General features: G+C 42.3%; 1 protein-coding gene across 3 annotated transcripts; it reads right to left on the bottom strand.

Annotated features, from left to right (window-relative positions):
- Positions 1-301: 301 nt before the first annotated feature.
- Positions 302-9,610, bottom strand: LOC133424939 (CCR4-NOT transcription complex subunit 9-like). Of its 3 annotated transcripts, none has more exons than XM_061715534.1 (8): positions 9,463-9,610; positions 7,070-7,249; positions 6,067-6,182; positions 4,898-5,007; positions 4,710-4,819; positions 3,872-3,970; positions 2,125-2,216; positions 302-769 (listed from the first exon to the last, which is right to left on the bottom strand). In XM_061715534.1, the coding sequence occupies exons 1-8, from the start codon at positions 9,478-9,480 to the stop codon at positions 601-603; spliced, it is 894 nt and encodes a 297-aa protein (XP_061571518.1). In that variant the 5' UTR covers positions 9,481-9,610; the 3' UTR covers positions 302-600. The 3 variants fall into 3 exon arrangements, with proteins under 3 accessions (XP_061571518.1, XP_061571519.1, XP_061571517.1); XM_061715535.1 differs by having other exon boundaries at positions 7,070-7,225; XM_061715533.1 differs by having other exon boundaries at positions 4,710-5,007.
- Positions 9,611-20,000: the final 10,390 nt, after the last annotated feature.

The raw sequence follows: 20,000 nt of genomic DNA, 5'->3' as shown, positions 1-20,000 counted from the left end.
TCCAGTGATGAGTCTTGTTTTAAGTGTAATGACATTTTTTTTACTAAAAATGAGACATTTTAACATTTTAACTAGAAATAAGTTTAACTAGAATAATAATATTCTTGTTAAGATTGAGCTTTTGCAGTATAAAAACATGGTTTAGAGCAGTGGTTCTCAAACTTTTTTCATCATTCCCCACTTTGAACAAGATTTTAACTAGAAATAAGACAAATATTCTTGTTAAGATTGTGAGTTTTTGCAGTGCAACGGGTCAGAACCGGGTCAGAACCGGGTTCTGGTGGAAGGAAACACCACCAGGTTGATCTGCACTCATTTCATTTATTCAGAAGTTCATACAATTTCTTCCGACCCGGACGGGCAGCCGCCCCGCGGTGCCGCTCGGGTCCAGAACCGGGTCGCTCGGGTCCAGAACCGGGTCGCTCGGGTCCAGAACCGGGTCGCTCGGGTCCAGAACCGGGTCGCTCGGGTCCAGAACCGGCCCGCCGGGCCGTGCGGGTCATCGTCGCTGCAGCGTTTCCGTGGAAACAGAGTCCCTGCAGCCTCTGCATGCTGGTGCTGGTATTCCCAGGCCCCTGGTACCCCGGTCCTGGTACCGGGTCACTGGCCCGGCAGCACCACCCCCCTCGGGTCGGTCACTGGAACCTCCTGCAGGTTCTTCACCAGCTGGGCCAGCCAGCGCTTGGTGGTTCCGTCGTCCTTCAGAACCGTCTCAAACGTGGAGTCTTTCAGCTGATCGGGGAGACACTGACGCAGAGCTTCCCGGGCCCTGTAATAATCAATAATAATGATCAATACTGACGCAGAGCTTCACGGGCCCTAAAATAATCAATAATAATGATCAATAAATACTATCAATACTGACGCAGAGCTTCCCGGGCCCTGCAATAATCAATAATAATGATCAATACTGACGCAGAGCTTCCCGGGCCCTGCAATAATCAATAATAATGATCAATACTGACGCAGAGCTTCCCGGGCCCTAAAAATAATCAATAATAATGATCAATACTGACGCAGAGCTTCCCGGGCCCTGAAATAATCAATAATAATGATCAATAATAATGATCAATACTGACGCAGAGCTTCCCGGGCCCTAAAATAATCAATAATATTAATCAATACTGACGCAGAGCTTCCCGGGCCCTAAAATAATCAATAAAACTATTATTATTAATCAATAAAAACTATTAATACTGACGCAGAGCTTCCCGGGCCCTAAAATAATCAATAAAACTATTATTATTAATCAATAACAACTATTAATACTGACGCAGAGCTTCACGGGCCCTGGGGGAATAATCAATAAATACTATTAATATTAACGAGGAAAATAATTAATCAATGGCCGTGGTTGCATGATGTTTTTTAATTCTGAATTAATTATTCCGAATTAAATCATTCAGAATTAAACTATTTTCCTTGAGTTTACATGGAAATATTAATTCTGAATTGAGGTTTCCATGGAAAACACGTTTGATGGTCTTTCTCCAATTCCTCTCCAGGTCTGGGGGTTGGGAAGGTTCTGATTGGATGGGGGGGGGACCGGAAGTTACGTCTACGTTTAGTTTAGTTCAGTTTAGTCCAGTTTAGTTCAGGTCCAGTTTAGTCCAGGTCCAGTTTTGAAGGATCTAGCTGAGGGATTTCTGTATTTAGAAAAAAGTGTAAAATAAAAAAAACATTTACATGTTTTTGGTAGTTATTTATAATTTTTTAGCAACTTATTTAGTTAGTTTGGACTTGTGACATATAGATTATTAAAGATTGACTTATATAGGTTGTTTTGATGCCTAGCAAATAAAAATACTCCATAAAATGGCAGTATAGTATGTAGAAATGTAGAAATATGCTTACGTCAATATTACAGCAATAAAATCATGACAATTAATATATATATATATATATATATATATATATATATATATATATTGAAAAAGAATATTAATTTTTCAGAAGTCGTAAATTCACTAAAGTCCTGATTTTATTCCCGTAACGAGCCTCGAGGCTGCAGTTCCCAGACTGGCCACCGGGGGGCAGAAGAGGGCAGTACTTTATCAGGTTAGGGGCGGGGCTTCTGGTTAGGGGCGGGGCCTCCGGCTCCTGGGCCAATCAGAACACTGGTACCTGGAGTTGTCGGACAGACGGAGGTAACAGCGAACCACGTGTTTCAGCAGCCGAGCCGACGGCTCCTTGGAGAGTTGCAGCACCATCTTCCCCTGAAACACAAACATAACCTTTTTTCTGAGTCACCTAACTTTCTCATACCTGCACGTAGAAATGTCATTCAAACTTCAAAACGGAGGAAAACTTCTCTTCTCTCCAAAACACCAAACCGTTTTTTCCTAGGATGTACACTTTTCAAAATAACAGCACTCAAGTGAGGACTGGAAATCATTTTTTTGTCAAATTTAGAGTGTGGGTGTCAGTTGCTAGAGTGGGAGAAACAGTAAATAAAATAACCTGAATTTTTATTAGTAACTCGAGCTCACGGCCAAACCGTAAAAAGGAGACAAATAATCTTTGGACAGAATGTAGACATAGGTGTTGGGATTCATAAAATGTGACTTTGACAGGCGGGGTATGCACAAAATTTAAACCGGGGGGGGGGGCTAGAGCGGCGCCAATACCTGTCTCAGTCTCCATTGACTGTAATGTAATCAAACGTTTTCTTCAAAAGAATCTCACTCTGTCTTAGCACTGAGCTTACTCACTCATTTTAAGGAATATCTGAATAAAATTAAGATTGTCAGAATCTGCCGGGTTCTGTGTCTCTCACGATGTTTGTCTTTTTCTGCTACGAGCTACGGTTTGATCACAAATCAAGTTATTTGAGACCTTGTCAGAAGCCAAAATCTGGGTTTTTCTCAAAGCCAAACCGGAAGGTTCTGAAGTGGAGGTTCTTGTTGCCGGGGTAACCAGAATTCAGCAGCTGACTCATTCCTTCAGCCAGAACTGGTCACATGACTCAGTCAATAAAGACTTCATATACTTTAACCTGAAAAATGGAGACGTCTAAAAGGATTATGGGAAATCTGACCCTTGACCTTTGCCGACCCCCACTCTCTCACACTCACACAAAATAACCCCCAGTAAATAACTTTTGAATGGTTTGACATAGAGAGTCGTGGGTGGTGTCATCGGACTCGGTTTTGAGGACTTGACCATAATTGGTGCAAATTAGCCCCGCCCCTTCTTCTGATTGGTCGATATGTGATAGTCTGATAACTTTTGACTGGTTTGACATAGAGAGTCGTGGGTGGTGTCATCGGATTTAGTTTTGAGTCCTTCACCTTTATTGCTGAAAAATGCAGCAATGTACACAAATGGGCAGCAGCCCGCCGTGGCACTCTCCAAATTTCTGCGAGGAAATTGTCTAGTTATTATTGTTACCTTATAGACTCAAGAATACATTCATTCCAGATACAGAAGACTCTCATTTGGGTTTACATTTATTTTTCCGCATTTTTCCCCGTCTTTCTTTTTCGACGACACATTCGATTAAGTTTTCCACGTCTATGTAGGAAAGTGGATCCAAACATCTAAAGACTAAACTGGTTTAAAGCCTAAACCAGAGGAAACTACTGAAAACATGAAGATTAAGGATCTTTGGTAGAACACTGAGTTTTTATTTTGTAATCTACGTTTTAGTCTCGTTTTTATTCCTCTATAATATTGCATTATATATTTAATTATTGTCACATGACCAGCATTTTCGTTGCGTCTCGTCTCGTTTTCCTCAGGTGATAAAGGTTCGTCGATGACAATATCTAGTCATAATTTTTCTTGACGAAAGCAACTTTACACAGAGACGAGCGTCAGCCGGAGCCCCGCCCACTCAGAAGCCCCGCCCCCCAGGAACCGGCCCACCCACCAGAATCATGGCTACGTGGGAGAAGCGTTCGTAGGTCTGGCAGATATAAGCCAGGCCCGTGTCGTCCAGCAGGATCTTCTGCAGGATGAAGGTGGCCACCTGGAACACAGAGCAGAGTGAGGGGGGACCGGGTCAGAACCGGGTCGGGTCGGGGGGGGTGTAGCTCCCTATAATGTAATAATTTTCTGAAAATGTAATAACGCGTGAAAATTTAATAAATTTGCACATAACTCAATCGAAAATGTAATAAAATCCAATAATGTAATAACTTCACAAATAATGTAATAAAATATCCTGACAGATATTATAATAACATTTTTACCGATAATGTAAAACCTTATTATATTATTGGGAATTTATTACATTTTTAGGTGGGTCTTTTTTTTCTTTTTTTTCTTCCAAAACTGATAATGTAATACCTGACAAATAATGTAATTATGTTCATTTTCAGTCCAGAGTTCTACAATTTGTGTTTTAATAATCTAAGAATGTTATATACGCTGGATTTGAGACTATTGGGTTAAATTGCAGACTTTGAGTTCCATACAGCCATATGCACATATAAGAATAAGAAGGTTTATTATCGTTGTACAGTATAGAACAAAATTTCATTCGACAGCAGCTACATCCACGGTCAGAATCCCAAACAGCAAAAAATAAAGTGCAAGTTGAAATAATTTAATAAGAAAAAAAAGACCCACCTGAAAATGTAATAAATTCCCAATAATATAATAAGGTATTATATTATATTATTGGATTTTATTACATTTTCCGGAAATTATGACATTATAGGAGCTACAGGAAGAATCGGATCGGGTAAGGAGAACCGGGTCGGTACCGTCTTGGACAGCTCGCTGCCGGACTCCATGATCCTCAGACACAGAGGGATGATCTCGGTGGTCAGCAGGAAGTTGATCACCTCCTGCTCATCCGTCTTCACCAGGGCCCCTGAAGAGATAAGAGACCCCGTTAGAACCGGGTCTGGGACCAGGTCTGGACCAGGACCGGACCAGAACCTGAACTCACCGATGACCCCCAGGCTGGTGAGTCTCAGGTACTCGAAGGGCCGGGTCTTGCTGACCGTGTGCAGGAACGGGTAGAGGAAGAGAGGGATGTGGGCCGACAGGAACGCTGACCTGCAGGGACGAGAGTGGGGGGTGAGGACCGGACCGGGTTCTGGTCCTGGAGTCACCTAGAGTCTACCTGGTCTCTGAGGTCTGGGGGGTCTGGTCTTGTAACTGGTCCTGGTCTAGATCAGTGTCTCCCCAACCTTTTCTGAACCGCGGACCGGTTTAATGTCTGACAATATTTTCACGGCCCAATCTAAAGGTGTAGCTGATAAAAACTAAATAATATGACAAGATCGGCATTAAAAACTGGGGTATTTTTGCTATAGTTATAATAATAATGAATAATAATAATAAAACATAATTTCGAAAAAATTAAATAAAATGATGGAAATTGTAAATTACCTTTAATAGGAGTATTTCTATAAATGTGTTTGTTTTTCTCATTAACGTAATTTAAAGCCAGGCTTTTATTTTATTTGTTATATATTAAGGAGACCGATATTTAGTGCTTTTATTTTGAAGGCGTCTCACCGAGACCTCGTCAACATCCGGCCCTTCGGACTTTAACGGTAAAAGTCTAACGGCAGTAGAAAGTGTGTCTGAAAGACTAAACTAGTGTCAGGAATGCTAAAGTGGAGCCTAACTGACACAAAAATCACCTGCTGATCAGGATTTGTTTTCTTGTTTCGTATTTATGTCCAGCTTGAGTTTGGTTGCCATGGTTACTCATGTATTGTGGTTAACGGTAGCTGTTATTACCGAGCGAGCAGCAGCTGCGTCGGTCTGTATTTAAGTTAAATGAAACTTATATGAATGTAGAAAGACTAACTCTATTTTATTTTATTCCCTTATAGCTCTTACGGTGTGTTTGCTGTGTATTTACATCCAAGGAATAAAAACATTGTGAACCATCAGTTAGAGAGTCATCCATCATCAGTCGGGGCTGCAGAAATTATTTTTTCTCTCTGTGCGGCCCCGTACCAAATGACCCACGGCCCAATACCGGTCCGCGGCCCGGGGGTTGGAAATCACTGATCTAGGGTTCTGGGTGGTAACTGGTCTCAGTGTCTGGTCTAGTTCTGGTCCTGGTTCCTACCTGGTCCTGGTTCTGGTCCTGGTCCCTACCTGGTCTCGGGGTGTGAGGCCACACACTGCAGCAGGGCCAGGGCGTTGCAGACCCGGTTGGACTGGTGGGCCGTCAGGGTGGGGGGGGTGATGGACGGGTAGATGTTGACGATCTCCTGGAACCAGAACACAGTTAGACCCGGGTGGTCTACCCTCCCGGGTTAGGGAGGGTCCCAGACCCGGGTTAGGGCTGCAATGATTGGTCCACGATGTCAACAAAAATCAATAACCAATATTGTCGACAATGAATTCCATTCCAATTGTCGCCAGACGTGTTTTTCCAACGGAGTGAGGCGTCTCACTTCAATACAATCTCTGCAGAGAGTCGTGCAAGCGCGCTAGCGTCTCTGCTAGCGGTAGCGTATCAGCACGATAGCGTCTCTGCTAGCAGTAGCGTCTCTGCTAGCGGTAGCGTCTCTGCTAGCGGTAGCGTCTCTGCTAGCGGTAGCGTCTCTGCTAGCGGTAGCGTCTCTGCTAGCGGTAGCGTCTCTGCCGAGCGGTAGCGGGTAAGCCTGTCTTGTACAGCAGTTGCACGTAACAAAACTTCAAAAGTTTGGGAGCATTTTAACCTCGATAGGGCGAATAAAAAGATGACCTGCAAGGTTTGCAAAGCCGACGTTGCTCATCACGGGAGCACGTTGGTGATGCACAAGCATTTGAAGAGAGAGCACGTCGGACAGTTGAACGAAACCGACTCACCTTGGTAAGATATTAAGCGTAAAAGAGAGTTTTAACGCTATGCCTGACAAAAGAATTTTAAATTAAATGCATACAGTCCAAAGAAGAGAGCCACCATGGACCCAGACGTGTAGCCCGCACCAGGCGACTGCCCTCACTGAGTCAATAGATGCTGATCTGTGATATGAGGCCGCTGGTTGATGGTGACGGGTTTCAACAAATGATACCAGTTCAACCCAGAGCACGTCCTGCCATCCAGAACCCATTTACCCACTTGATGGAGAAAAAATACAAGACGTGGCCCCCCCGGCGCCCCGGTCCTCACCTGCAGCAGGGCGGCGATGGTTCCACACGAGTGCCACAGCATGGGCGCCAGGTCCGGAACGCTCTCCCGTTTCTTGCTGAGTTCCAGCAGAGCGTTCTCTCTCGTCTCCGGCCCCGACAGCTCGTTGATCCACAGGTAGATTTTCTCCCGGTCCACCTGGGCCAGAGCAGAGCTCACCGCCTAAATAAATACATTTATATAAATATATACAGGTAGATCTTCTCCCGGTCCACCTGGGCCAGAGCAGAGCTCACCGCCTAAACAATCACATGGATTTATATAAATATATACCGTATTTTCTGGACTATAAGCCGCTACTTTTTTCATACGTTTTCCACCATGCAGCTTATACAAAGGTTTCTATTCTGTGGATTTTTCTTCCACCACTCGGGGCGCTCTAACCAGAATTAGAATCAAAACTAAGACAAAATAAATGCAAAGAAGAATACGCTACTTCTTCTTTAGCAGATAGAAGTAGAAGCAGATTTCAAACAAATAAATAGACAAACATGTACATCATTTACAGTTCAAAATCCTTCTGTACATGTAGAAAATATCTAATCTAACAACAGAAATATCTGCGGCTAAATATTTTTTTTTTTTTTTTTTTTAATAGAGCGAATGCGTCTTGTATACAGGTGCGGCTTATAGTCCAGAAAATATGGTAGTAGAAAATCAGTATTTAAAAGTAATTGGTTTGATAAAGGTATTATGTATGTAACTGACTTAATGGACAGTAAAGGGATTCTTTTAAGTTATACTGATTTCCAAAAAAATATATAATTTCAATTGTTCCCATAGAGAATCACAGGCTTCCTACACATTTTTCAAGGTCAAATTCAAACACTTTTCAAGCACTTTCAAGGGTCATTTTCAAAATGTTCAAGCAGGTTATGTCTGGGGTAAAATATCCACAGGAATATATACTGTATACTCATTATTTTTTCCGCTTTTTATCACAATTATGTACATTGTATCGTGCTGTAAACATCTAGTTATGTTTTATCTTACTGGTTTTATTTCTCCTAATAACTAAACTATACAGTCTGATCCCAATTTGGTGAAAGACACAGTTATAATTTCAAGCACTTTAACTAAAATTCAAGCACTTTTCAGGCCTTGGAAACAACATTGAAATTCAAGCACTTTCAAGGATTTCAAGCCCCCTTTTAAATTAAGCCATATTATTTTCTTCATAGATGATTTGGAATTTTCTGTTTCTGATATTATTAATATATTTTTGTTACTGGGTAAAGTACCATATTCATTGTGCCAAATGGAGAAATTGTAAACCCTCCTTTTGGGGTTTTATTAACGATTTTAAGATTTTTGTCACATGTCTCAAAAGAGTAGAAAAACAAAAATGCAAGTAAAATAATAATCTAAACATTGCTCGTTATTTGTTATTCTAATTTAATAATTCCTCTTCTTTTCTATGCTCCATTATTTGAATTTAAATGCTTAATTTATTTTGTTATTCATATGCAACTTTTAATTCTTAGAGCGCCTTGTTTTTTTGTATTCCTTACAAGAATCCCCTTTTTTGTTTTTAATTTTCCTTTCTTTTCATATTGCATTTAAATTGATATTTGTCCATTATTCTCTTTGAGAGTTTGTAATTTCTATAAAGTTTTTGTAAATAAGTGAAAAAAAATTGTAAATAGGTAAAAAAAAATAGGTAAAATAAAGTTTTTGTAAATAAGTAAAATAAGTCTAGACACTTCGTTATTTGTTATTCCAATTTACTAATTTATTTTGTTATTGTTGTTATTTTGAGTTTGTATATTTTCAAGAAAGTTTTTGTAAATAAGTGAAAAAAATTGTAAATAAAATTGTAAATAAGTTAAAAAAAAAGTAAAATAAAGTTTTTGTAAATAAGTAAAATAAGTCTCGTTATTTGTTATTCTAATGTAATAATTCTTCTCCTTTTCTATGCTCCATTGTTTGAATTTAAATGCTTAATTTATTTTATTATTCATATTCACCTTTTAATTCTTAGAGCGCCTTATTTTTAGTTTTTTGTATTCCTTACAAGAATCCCCATTTCTTTTCATATTGCATTTAAATTGATATTTGTCCATTATCCTCTTTGAGTTTGTATATTTTCAATAAAGTTTCATTTTAAAAAAAAAACCACGTGACCAGCTCCAAACCGGGGAACTAGTTCGCCCCGCGGAGCGGCGGAGGGATACACACTAAACAACATTCCTGACATAATAACCCCTAAAACAAACTTAACCTGCGGACTATATTCACTTTCCTGCAAGTAAACATTATTAACTACATTTAAATTAAGTTTGGTAACTCAGACCTTATAAACCAGACGGTTAATTTAGGGAACATGAATGTGAACGTGGTTGTGCGGGTTTAAACGCCCCGTCGTGCAGACTCACCGCTCCCGTCGCCAGCATGGTGAGGCCGGAGCCGTCTAACCCTAACCCTAACCTGGCGAGGCCTTTAAAGGGTTAAATCTGCAGCTCTCGTTCAAAAACAACCGGATTGTTGCAGACATGAGTGAAGGAAGGAGATCCGGCAGCGGCCTCTTCTTCTGCGGCGGGATACGGGGCTGACGTCACACCGCCGCCACCTGCTGGTGAAACCTGGTTACTACAACCACACAGAGGCCGGTTTACTACACACTGGTCATCGCTCTAATTAAATTAATGTATAAATTAAATTAATGTATTTATTTACTAATAAATTATTATTATTATTAATTAAATTTAATTAAATTTACAGGGTTGACGTCACACCGCCGCCACCTGCTGGCGAAACTCGGTCACTACAACCACAGCGAGGCCGGTTTACTCCACACGCCGGTCATGTTCTGCTACCTTCTTAACCCTGTAATTTAATTAATGTATTAGTTTAATTAAATTAATGTATTAATTATTATTATTATTATTATTATTTAATTATTAAGTAAATTAATTTACTAATAGCTTATTAGTATTAATTCAATTTAAGATACTCAAGGGTACTTTTATTCCAATCATTATTTGTAAAAATCAAAACTGAAAATCAATCAATCTAATTTAATTAATTTCTTAATTAAATGTATTAATTTATTAATAGATTATTTTATTAATTAAATTAATTTACTAATAGCTTATTAGTATGAATTTAATTTAAGATCCGATACTCGAGGGTACTTTTATTCCAATAATTATTTTTAAACATCTAAACTTAAAATCAATCAATCTAATTAAATTAATGTATTAATTAATTTAATGTATTAATTAAATTAATTGAATTTATTAATTCACTAATAGCTTATATTATTAATTAAATTCATTTATTATTTTACTAATAAATTATTAGTATTAATTTAATTTCATTTAATTTAAATATCCGATACTCGAGGGTACTTTTCTTCCAATAATTATTTAAAAAAATAAAAACTGAAAATCAATCAATTTAAATTTAAATTAATGTATTAATTTACTAATAAATTATTAGTATTAATTTAATTTAATTAAACTTACAAGGTTGATGTTGCACCACCGCCACCTCTTGGCGAAACCTGGTCCCTACATCCACACCGATGCCAATTTACTCCACATCGATCATGTTCTGCTAACTTTTAACGTTTTTTTTTTATTGAAAGACCAAATGCAAACAGCACAATCCACCGCCAGGGGGCGACACACACTCAGCGGCGGAGAATCAGGACACAATGAATTACAGAAATACATTAAAAAGAGACACAAACTTAGGTTGGACATCATTTTAAAAAATACAAAAAAGAGGCTTTTGATTAATATATATCAATAATATATTTGTGAATAAACCATTTTGCCAATAATATAATAAGATTAATGATATAAAATTGTTTTTTTTTTAAAGAATGATAGTCAATGAAGCCAAACTATACATGTTGAAAGCAAAGGGAGAAATGTGGTTCAACACAAACACAAATCAAATTACAGATATAGTCCCATAATTTTGTAGTGAAAGCGACTGCAACTCCAAAATAAATGAAAAACATCTTCACAGAAACAACAGACTCTTCTGGTCTCCATGGTTACATTTCACACCGATTACAACTTTTATTTTTATATATAAGTATAGGGGCTTTTTTAGAAAAAAAAAACAGTAAAACTGGGATTGTGTCCCTAAATATGATGTTGTACCGAAGGAAATAATCCCAATACCAGGTAGGTATCAGGACCAGAACAACTCTCATCTGAACTTTTATATTTCAGAGGGAAATATATTTGGATATCCAAAATAAAAGAGGAAAGAATCTGTTTGTTTAAAAACTGTTGTTGAATAAAACCTGAAGATGAATTTGAAGTCCTGAAGTTGCTGCAGTAACATGTTTCAGCCACCAGATGGAGACATAGATCAGGTCAGACATGTTCAAGTCAGGATGGAGGTAAAACTGGACTCCTGTAGTTCTGCTGCTGGTACCAGCACTAATACTAGAGAACTGTAGTACTTCCTCTGCTGCAGTGTGCGAAATAACCATCCATATTCGGGGGGTCCCTAACTCGTGTTTTTTATTTATTTTTTTTAAACAGTGTGGCCCTATGCAATAAACCAATAGAATCAGCCTACTATAGCCTATGACAAATACACGCACACTTTTAACCATTTTAGATGCACATTGTTTTACTAACAAAATTGTGCATTACGATGCAGAATGTTATTTACAAATTAAATCTTATAATTAAAATAAATTAAAGACATTAATTGGCACCACACTGGTGCACTTAATGAATAAATGCCAGGTATAAGACACTGGCGCACGACCAGTGCATTGCAGAAACGAATAAACAAATAAAATAGGCTAATGTATTTTTTTAGATAAATAAAAAAATATATAATGAAAATTAATTGTGCATTCAAATAACAGTAATAACAACAATTGCCACTATCAGAGACGTGCAATCAGTGCACTTAAACAGATCCTCTGTCTGCACAATGATGACTGATTATTTAACGTTATGTAACCATCCAGGAAATTATGTTTTAACACAGCTGTGTGAACACATTCACAAATCACACTCATAACAGGTGATCACGCAAAATAAAAAAAAAAAACATGGTGGCTCTCAACAGGTGGATTCACGCAGCGTACACAATCACAAATCACACTTATAACAGGCCATAACGCAAAATAATAATAACAATAATTAAAAAAAACATTAGCTCTCAGGGTTCAGGCCATATTAAGCAGGCTGGCCTCTTACCTTAAGTTAAAGCAAGTCACTGCAGCAGCGGGGGCGCAGTAGCATCTGCCCCGGAGCACTCGGCCTCCACTTACCTTCCTTCACCAGAGGGGGGAGAGGAACGGGACCCTCTGTTGTGACATCGTCTCTCTCCTCATCTCTGGCTGCCACTCACACCTTTTTTGATGTGAACCCAAAGTGTGCAAGTGACACACTCTGAGTTAGCTTCCGCTTAGCCATGTTATTGTGGCATCTCAACTAGCCGGCCTACGTCGTTGCGCTGTGCTGGCGCACATGGCTAATTTGCATACAGAAAGGTGCAGGACTTGTGTTAAACCAATAAAAGTTTTGAATTGTGAATACTTGATATGGCGACTTTTAAACATATTTAATTGACCATTAGTGACAATCAAATTATCATATTATATAGCCTAATTTATTTATTTTTTGACAACATTGAGACCCCCCCTAAATTTGGCTTTTGAGTCCTTCAGGGGGGCTCAAGGGTTAATTGGGGGGGTCCGACCCCCCCCGAACTCTGTACTTCCTCTGCTGGTACCAGCACTAATACTACAGGATTGTAGTACTTCCTCTGCTGGTACCTTTACATACCCTCCAATCCTTTAATGTGAATACTTCACCAGCTAGTACTAGTACACCTTTGGAGGTCCTGCTGCTGCTAGCATGTGGTTCCTCTTCCGTCCTCTCACACTTATTTGGTCTTTGCGGTTTGACGTCAAACTGGATTGAAGCGGCGAGTGAAACAGGAAATGAAGTGCAGAGCTGCTTTCAGACGACTCTGTCTAGTCGTAGAAGCTGAACCGTCATGGAGCTGCTGTGGAAGATCCTGCTGGTTCTGGTGCTGGTTCTGGTCTCTGCAGAGGACCAGAAGGAGGTGAGAGGAGATCTGGGTGGAGATGTAGATCTAAACTGCTCCATCAGGAGACCTGACATCCACTGGTACATGGAGATCCACAACCAGCTCAGAGTCGCCATCGGACGTACTTTATCCTCAGTTCCCGTCTACTCATCTCTTGATTTTAAAACCAAATATTTAATCCAAGAAAACAGACTTGTGATTAAAAACCTCACAGCAGAAGACTTCAGACGTTACTTCTGTGCAGAGAAGAAGGATGGAAAGTTTATGTTTGTGGACACTTTCCACCTGATCTCAGGTAAGTTCCTGACTTTTCCAGTAGAATATGAGAAGCTGCAGGATGTCTAGTCAAAGAAGACTTTTATTTTGACAGTCAGACGCTGCCGTCACCGTTTCCTTCACTTCCTTCATTTCAATATGGAAGGTTTTACAATCCAAATCTATTATATCAGTACAATCTAGAGTCGTCTGCATACGCCACTAGACGGGAAACAAAGGGCAGGTTTTCACTTCCTAAGCCAAACAGTAATTTTCTGAAGCAAACAGTAGAATATAGATCAATGAAATCCTGGAATTCTTTACCACTATATGACTAAATTGACACAGAAATCAATATTCAAAAAGCTAATTAAGAAACACCTTATGTAAAGGATATTATACACGCACACACAGCCTGAGCTCAGAGCTTCATTATTACACTATTAAAGGGTTAAAAGACCTCGTGGACAAAGTAACTTCCTCTGTGGTTTTTAGACCTCATGAAACCTTTCAGTCGCTTTACAAACCTGAGCAGAAGGACTGGTGTCAGTTTAGGACAAAGTTTTGTACTTTTGAAACGGTTCAGGCCAGGACAGTAGGACCCCCAACTATCCAGGACAGTAGGACCCCCAACTATCCAGGACAACAGGACCCCCAACTATCCAGGACAGCAGGACCCCCAACTATCCAGGACAGCAGGACCCCCAACTATCCAGGACAGCAGGACCCCCAACTATCCAGGACAGTAGGACCCCCAACTATCCAGGACAGTAGGACCCCCAACTATCCAGGACAGCAGGACCCCCAACTATCCAGGACAGTAGGACCCCCAACTATCCAGGACAGCAGGACCCCCAACTATCCAGGACAGTAGGACCCCCAACTATCCAGGACAGCAGGACCCCCAACTATCCAGGACAGTAGGACCCCCAACTATCCAGGACAGTAGGACCCCCAACTATCCAGGACAGTAGGACCCCCAACTATCCAGACCAGGACAGCAGGACCCCCAACTATCCAGGACAACAGGAACCCCAACTATCCAGGACCCCCAACTATCCAGGACAGCAGGACCTCCAACTATCCAGGACAGCAGGACCCCCAACTATCCAGGACAGTAGGACCCCCAACTATCCAGGACCCCCAACTATCCAGGACAGCAGGACCCCCAACTATCCAGGACAGCAGGACCCCCAACTATCCAGGACCCCCAACTATCCAGGACAGTAGGACCCCCAACTATCCAGGACAGCAGGACCCCCAACTATCCAGGACAGCAGGACCCCCAACTATCCAGGACAGTAGGACCCCCAACTATCCAGGACAGTAGGATCCCCAACTATCCAGGACAGTAGGACCCCCAACTATCCAGGACAGTAGGACCCCCAACTATCCAGGACAGTAGGACCCCCAACTATCCAGGACAGCAGGACCCCCAACTATCCAGGACAGTAGGACCCCCAACTATCCAGGACAGCAGGACCCCCAACTATCCAGGACAACAGGACCCCCAACTATCCAGGACAGCAGGACCCCCAACTATCCAGGACAGTAGGACCCCCAACTATCCAGGACAGCAGGACCCCCAACTATCCAGGACAGCAGGACCCCCAACTATCCAGGACAGTAGGACCCCCAACTATCCAGGACAGCAGGACCCCCAACTATCCAGGACAGCAGGACCCCCAACTATCCAGGACAGCAGGACCCCCAACTATCCAGGACAGTAGGACCCCCAACTATCCAGGACAGCAGGACCCCCAACTATCCAGGACAGCAGGACCCCCAACTATCCAGGACAGCAGGACCCCCAACTATCCAGGACAGCAGGACCCCCAACTATCCAGGACAGTAGGACCCCCAACTATCCAGGACAGCAGGACCCCCAACTATCCAGGACAGCAGGACCCCCAACTATCCAGGACAGCAGGACCCCCAACTATCCAGGACAGCAGGACCCCCAACTATCCAGGACAGTAGGACCCCCAACTATCCAGGACAGTAGGACCCCCAACTATCCAGGACAGTAGGACCCCCAACTATCCAGGACAGCAGGACCCCCAACTATCCAGGACAACAGGACCCCCAACTATCCAGGACAGCAGGACCCCCAACTATCCAGGACAACAGGACCCCCAACTATCCAGGACAGCAGGACCCCCAACTATCCAGGACAGTAGGACCCCCAACTTGGTCCAATTCTGTTCTCTCTTTACTGCTTCCTTTAGGTGAATCATCAGGAGACACTGCTATGCAGATGACAGCCGATTATACTTATCTATGAAGCTGGATGACTTAAATCAGATAAATAAACTTCAATCTTGCCTCAAGGACGTAAAGACTTGGATGAGATGTAATTTTTTATTACTGAAATCGTTGTAGTCGGCCCAGAACACCATAAAAAGGTATTTTTGGGTAATACACCTCCTCTGGACGGCTTTACTCTGGTCTCTGGCCTACAGGACTGTAGTACTCCCTCTGCTGGTACTAATACTAATACTACAGGACTGTAGTACTTCCTCTGCTGGTACCTCTACATACCCTCCAATCCTTTAATGTGAATACTTCAGCAGCTAGTACTAGTACACCTTTGGAGGTCCTGCTGCTGCTAGCATGTGGTTCCTCTTCCGTCCTCTCACACTTATTTGGTCTTTGCGGTTTGACGTCAAACTGGATTGAAGCGGTGAGTAAACAGGAAGTGAAGAGGAGGTGGTTCTGCAGCAGAGCTGCTTTCAGACGACTCTGTCTAGTCGTAGCAGCTGAACCGTCATGGACCTGTGGAAGATCCTGCTGCTGGTTCTGGTGCTGGTTCTGGTCTCTGCAGAGGACGAGAACGTGACGGTCCGAGATCTGGGTGGAGATGTTACTCTAACCTGCTCTGTCAGGAATAAAGACATCCTCTGGTACATGGAGGTCCAAAACCAGCTCAAAGGATACATTGGACGTACTTTTTACTCAGATCTCGACTACTCATCTCCTGATTTTGAAACCAAATATTTAATCCAAGAAAACAGACTTGTGATCAAAAACCTCACAGCAGAAGACTTCAGACGTTACTTCTGTGCAGAGAGGAAGAGTAGAAAGTTTATGTTTGTGGACACTTTCCACCTGATCTCAGGTAAGTTCCTGACTTTTCCAGTAGAATATGAGAAGCTGCAGGATGTCTAGTCAAAGAAGACTTTTATTTTGACGGTCAGACGCTGCCGTCACCGTTTCCTTCACTTCCTTCATTTCGATATGGAAGGTTTTACAATCCAAAACCATTATATCAGTACAATCTAGAGTCGTCTGCATACGCCACTAGACGGGCAACAAAGGGCCGGTTTTCACTTCCTAAGCCAAACACTAATCTTCTGAAGCAGACAGTAGAATATAGATCAATGAAATCATGGAATTCTTTACCACTATATGACTAGATCAACACAGAAATCAATATTCAAAAAGCTAATTAAGAAACACCTTATGTATAGGATATTATACACGCACACACAGTCTGAGCTCAGAGCTTCATTATTACACTATTAAAGGGTTAAAAGACCTCGGTGGACAAACCAACTTCCTCTGTGGTTTTAGACCTCATGAAACCTTTCAGTCGCTTTACAAACCTGTGCAGAAGGACTGATGTCAGTTTAGGACAAAGTTTTGTACTTTTGAAACAGTTCAGGCCAGGACAGTAGGACCCCCAACTATCCAGGACAGTAGGACCCCCAACTATCCAGGACAGTAGGACCCCCAACTATCCAGGACAGCAGGACCCCCAACTATCCAGGACAGCAGGACCCCCAACTATCCAGGACAGTAGGACCCCCAACTATCCAGGACAGTAGGACCCCCAACTATCCAGGACAGTAGGACCCCCAACTATCCAGGACAGCAGGACCCCCAACTATCCAGGACAGCAGGACCCCCAACTATCCAGGACAGTAGGACCCCCAACTATCCAGGACAGTAGGACCCCAACTATCCAGGACAGTAGGACCCCCAACTATCCAGGACAGTAGGACCCCCAACTATCCAGGACAGGACAGTAGGACCCCCAACTATCCAGGACAGGACAGTAGGACCCCCCAACTATCCAGGACAGGACAGTAGGACCCCCAACTATCCAGGACAGCAGGACCCCCAACTATCCAGGACAGCAGGACCCCCAACTATCCAGGACAGTAGGACCCCCAACTATCCAGGCCTGGACAGTAGGACCCCCAACTATCCAGGACAGGACAGTAGGACCCCCAACTATCCAGGACAGGACAGTAGGACCCCCAACTATCCAGGACAGGACAGTAGGACCCCCAGCTATCCAGGACAGTAGGACCCCCAACTATCCAGGACAGCAGGACCCCCAACTATCCAGGACAGTAGGACCCCCAACTTGGTCCAATTCTGTTCTCTCTTTAATGCTTCCTTTAGGTGAATCATCAGGAGACACTGCTATGCAGATGACAGCCGATTATACTTATCTATGAAGCCGGATGACTTAAATCAGATAAATAAACTTCAATCTTGCCTCAAGGACGTAAAGACTTGGATGAGCTGTAATTTTTTATTACTGAAATCGTTGTGGTCGGCCCAGAACACCGTAGAAAGGTATTTTTGGGTAATACACCTCCTCTGGACGGCTTTACTCTGGCCTACAGGACTGTAGTACTCCCTCTGCTGGTACTAATACTACAGGACTGTAGTACTTCCTCTGCAGGTACTAATACTACAGGACTGTAGTACTCCCTCTGCTGGTACTAATACTACAGGACTGTAGTACTCCCTCTGCTGGTACTAATACTACAGGACTGTAGTACATTCTCTGCCGGTACCTCTACATACCCTCCAATCCTTTAATGTGAATACTTCAGCAGCTAGTACTAGTACACCTTTGGAGGTCCTGCTGCTGCTAGCATGTGGTTCCTCTTCCGTCCTCTCACACTTATTTGGTCTTTGCGGTTTGACGTCAAACTGGATTGAAGCGGCGAGTAAACAGGAAGTGAAGAGGAGGTGGTTCTGCAGCAGAGCTGCTTTCAGACGATTCTGTCTAGTCGTAGACGCTGAACCGTCATGGACCTGTGGAAGATCCTGCTGCAGGTTCTGGTGCTGGTTCTGGTCTCTGCAGAGGACGAGTATGTGACGGAGGTCCGAGGAGATCTGGGTGGAGATGTTACTCTGACCTGCTCCATCAGGAGAACTGACATCCACTGGTACATGGAGATCCACCACCGGTTCAGAGTACGCATCGTACGTACTTTTTCCTCATATACTGACTACTCATCTCCTGATTTTGAAACCAAATATTTAATCCAAGAAAACAGACTTGTGATTAAAAACCTCACAGCAGAAGACTTCAGATGTTACTTCTGTGGACAGAAGAAGGATGGAATGATTATATTTGTGGACACTTTCCACCTGATCTCAGGTAAGTTCCTGACTGTTCCAGTAGAATATGAGAAGCTGCAGGATGTCTAGTCAAAGAAGACTTTTATTTTGACGGTCAGACGCTGCCGTCACCGTTTCCTTCACTTCCTTCATTTCAATATGGAAGGTTTTACAATCCAAAACTCCATTATATCAGTACAATCTAGAGTCGTCTGCATACGCCACTAGACGGGCAACAAAGGGCCGGTTTTCACTTCCTAAGCCAAACACTAATATTCTGAAGCAAACAGTAGAATATAGATCAATGAAATCATGGAATTCTTTACCACTATATGAGTAAATTGACACAGAAATCAATATTCAAAAAGCTAATTAAGAAACACCTTATGTAAAGGATATTATACACGCACACATAGCCTGAGCTCAGAGCTTCATTATTACACTATTAAAGGGTTAAAAGACCTCGGTGGACAAACAAACTTCCTCTGTGGTTTTAAGACCTCATGAAACCTTTCAGTCGCTTTACAAACCTGAGCGGAAGGACTGATGTCAGTTTAGGACAAAGTTTTGTACTTTTGAAACGGTTCAGGCCAGGACAGCAGGACCCCCAACTATCCAGGACAGTAGGACCCCCAACTATCCAGGACAGTAGGACCCCCAACTATCCAGGACAGCATGACCCCCAACTATCCAGGACAGCATGACCCCCAACTATCCAGGACAGCAGGACCCCCAACTATCCAGGACAGCAGGACCCCCAACTATCCAGGACAGCAGGACCCCCCAACTATCCAGGACAGTAGGACCCCCAACTATCCAGGACAGTAGGACCCCCAACTATCCAGGACAGTAGGACCCCCAACTATCCAGGACAGCAGGACCCCCAACTATCCAGGACAGGCTTTTCCTTCCTTCCTTCCTTCCTTCCTTCCTTCCTTCCTTCCTTCCTTCCTTCCTTCCTTCCTTCCTTCCTTCCTTCCTTCCTTCCATCCTTCTTTCCTTCCTTCCTTCCTTCCTTCCTTCCTTCCTTCCTTCCTTCTTTTTTCCATTCCTTCCTTCTTTTTCTTTCTTTCTTCTTTCCTTCTTTCCTCCCTTCCTTTCTTCTTTCCTTCCTTCCTTCTTTTCTCCCTTACTTTCTTCTTTCCTTCCTTGCTTCCTTCATTCCTTCTTTCCTTCTTTCCTTCCTTCCTTTGTCCTGCTCTATCCTTCCTTCTTCCTGTCATTTCTTTCTTTCTTTCTTTCTTTCTTTCTTTCTTTC

The sequence above is a fragment of the Cololabis saira genome, chromosome 24 (genome assembly GCF_033807715.1).
Source record: "Cololabis saira isolate AMF1-May2022 chromosome 24, fColSai1.1, whole genome shotgun sequence".
Taxonomy (NCBI): domain Eukaryota; kingdom Metazoa; phylum Chordata; class Actinopteri; order Beloniformes; family Belonidae; genus Cololabis; species Cololabis saira.
The sequence above is the reverse complement of the archived record's forward strand: the minus strand, read 5'-3'. Positions and strand labels throughout refer to the sequence as shown.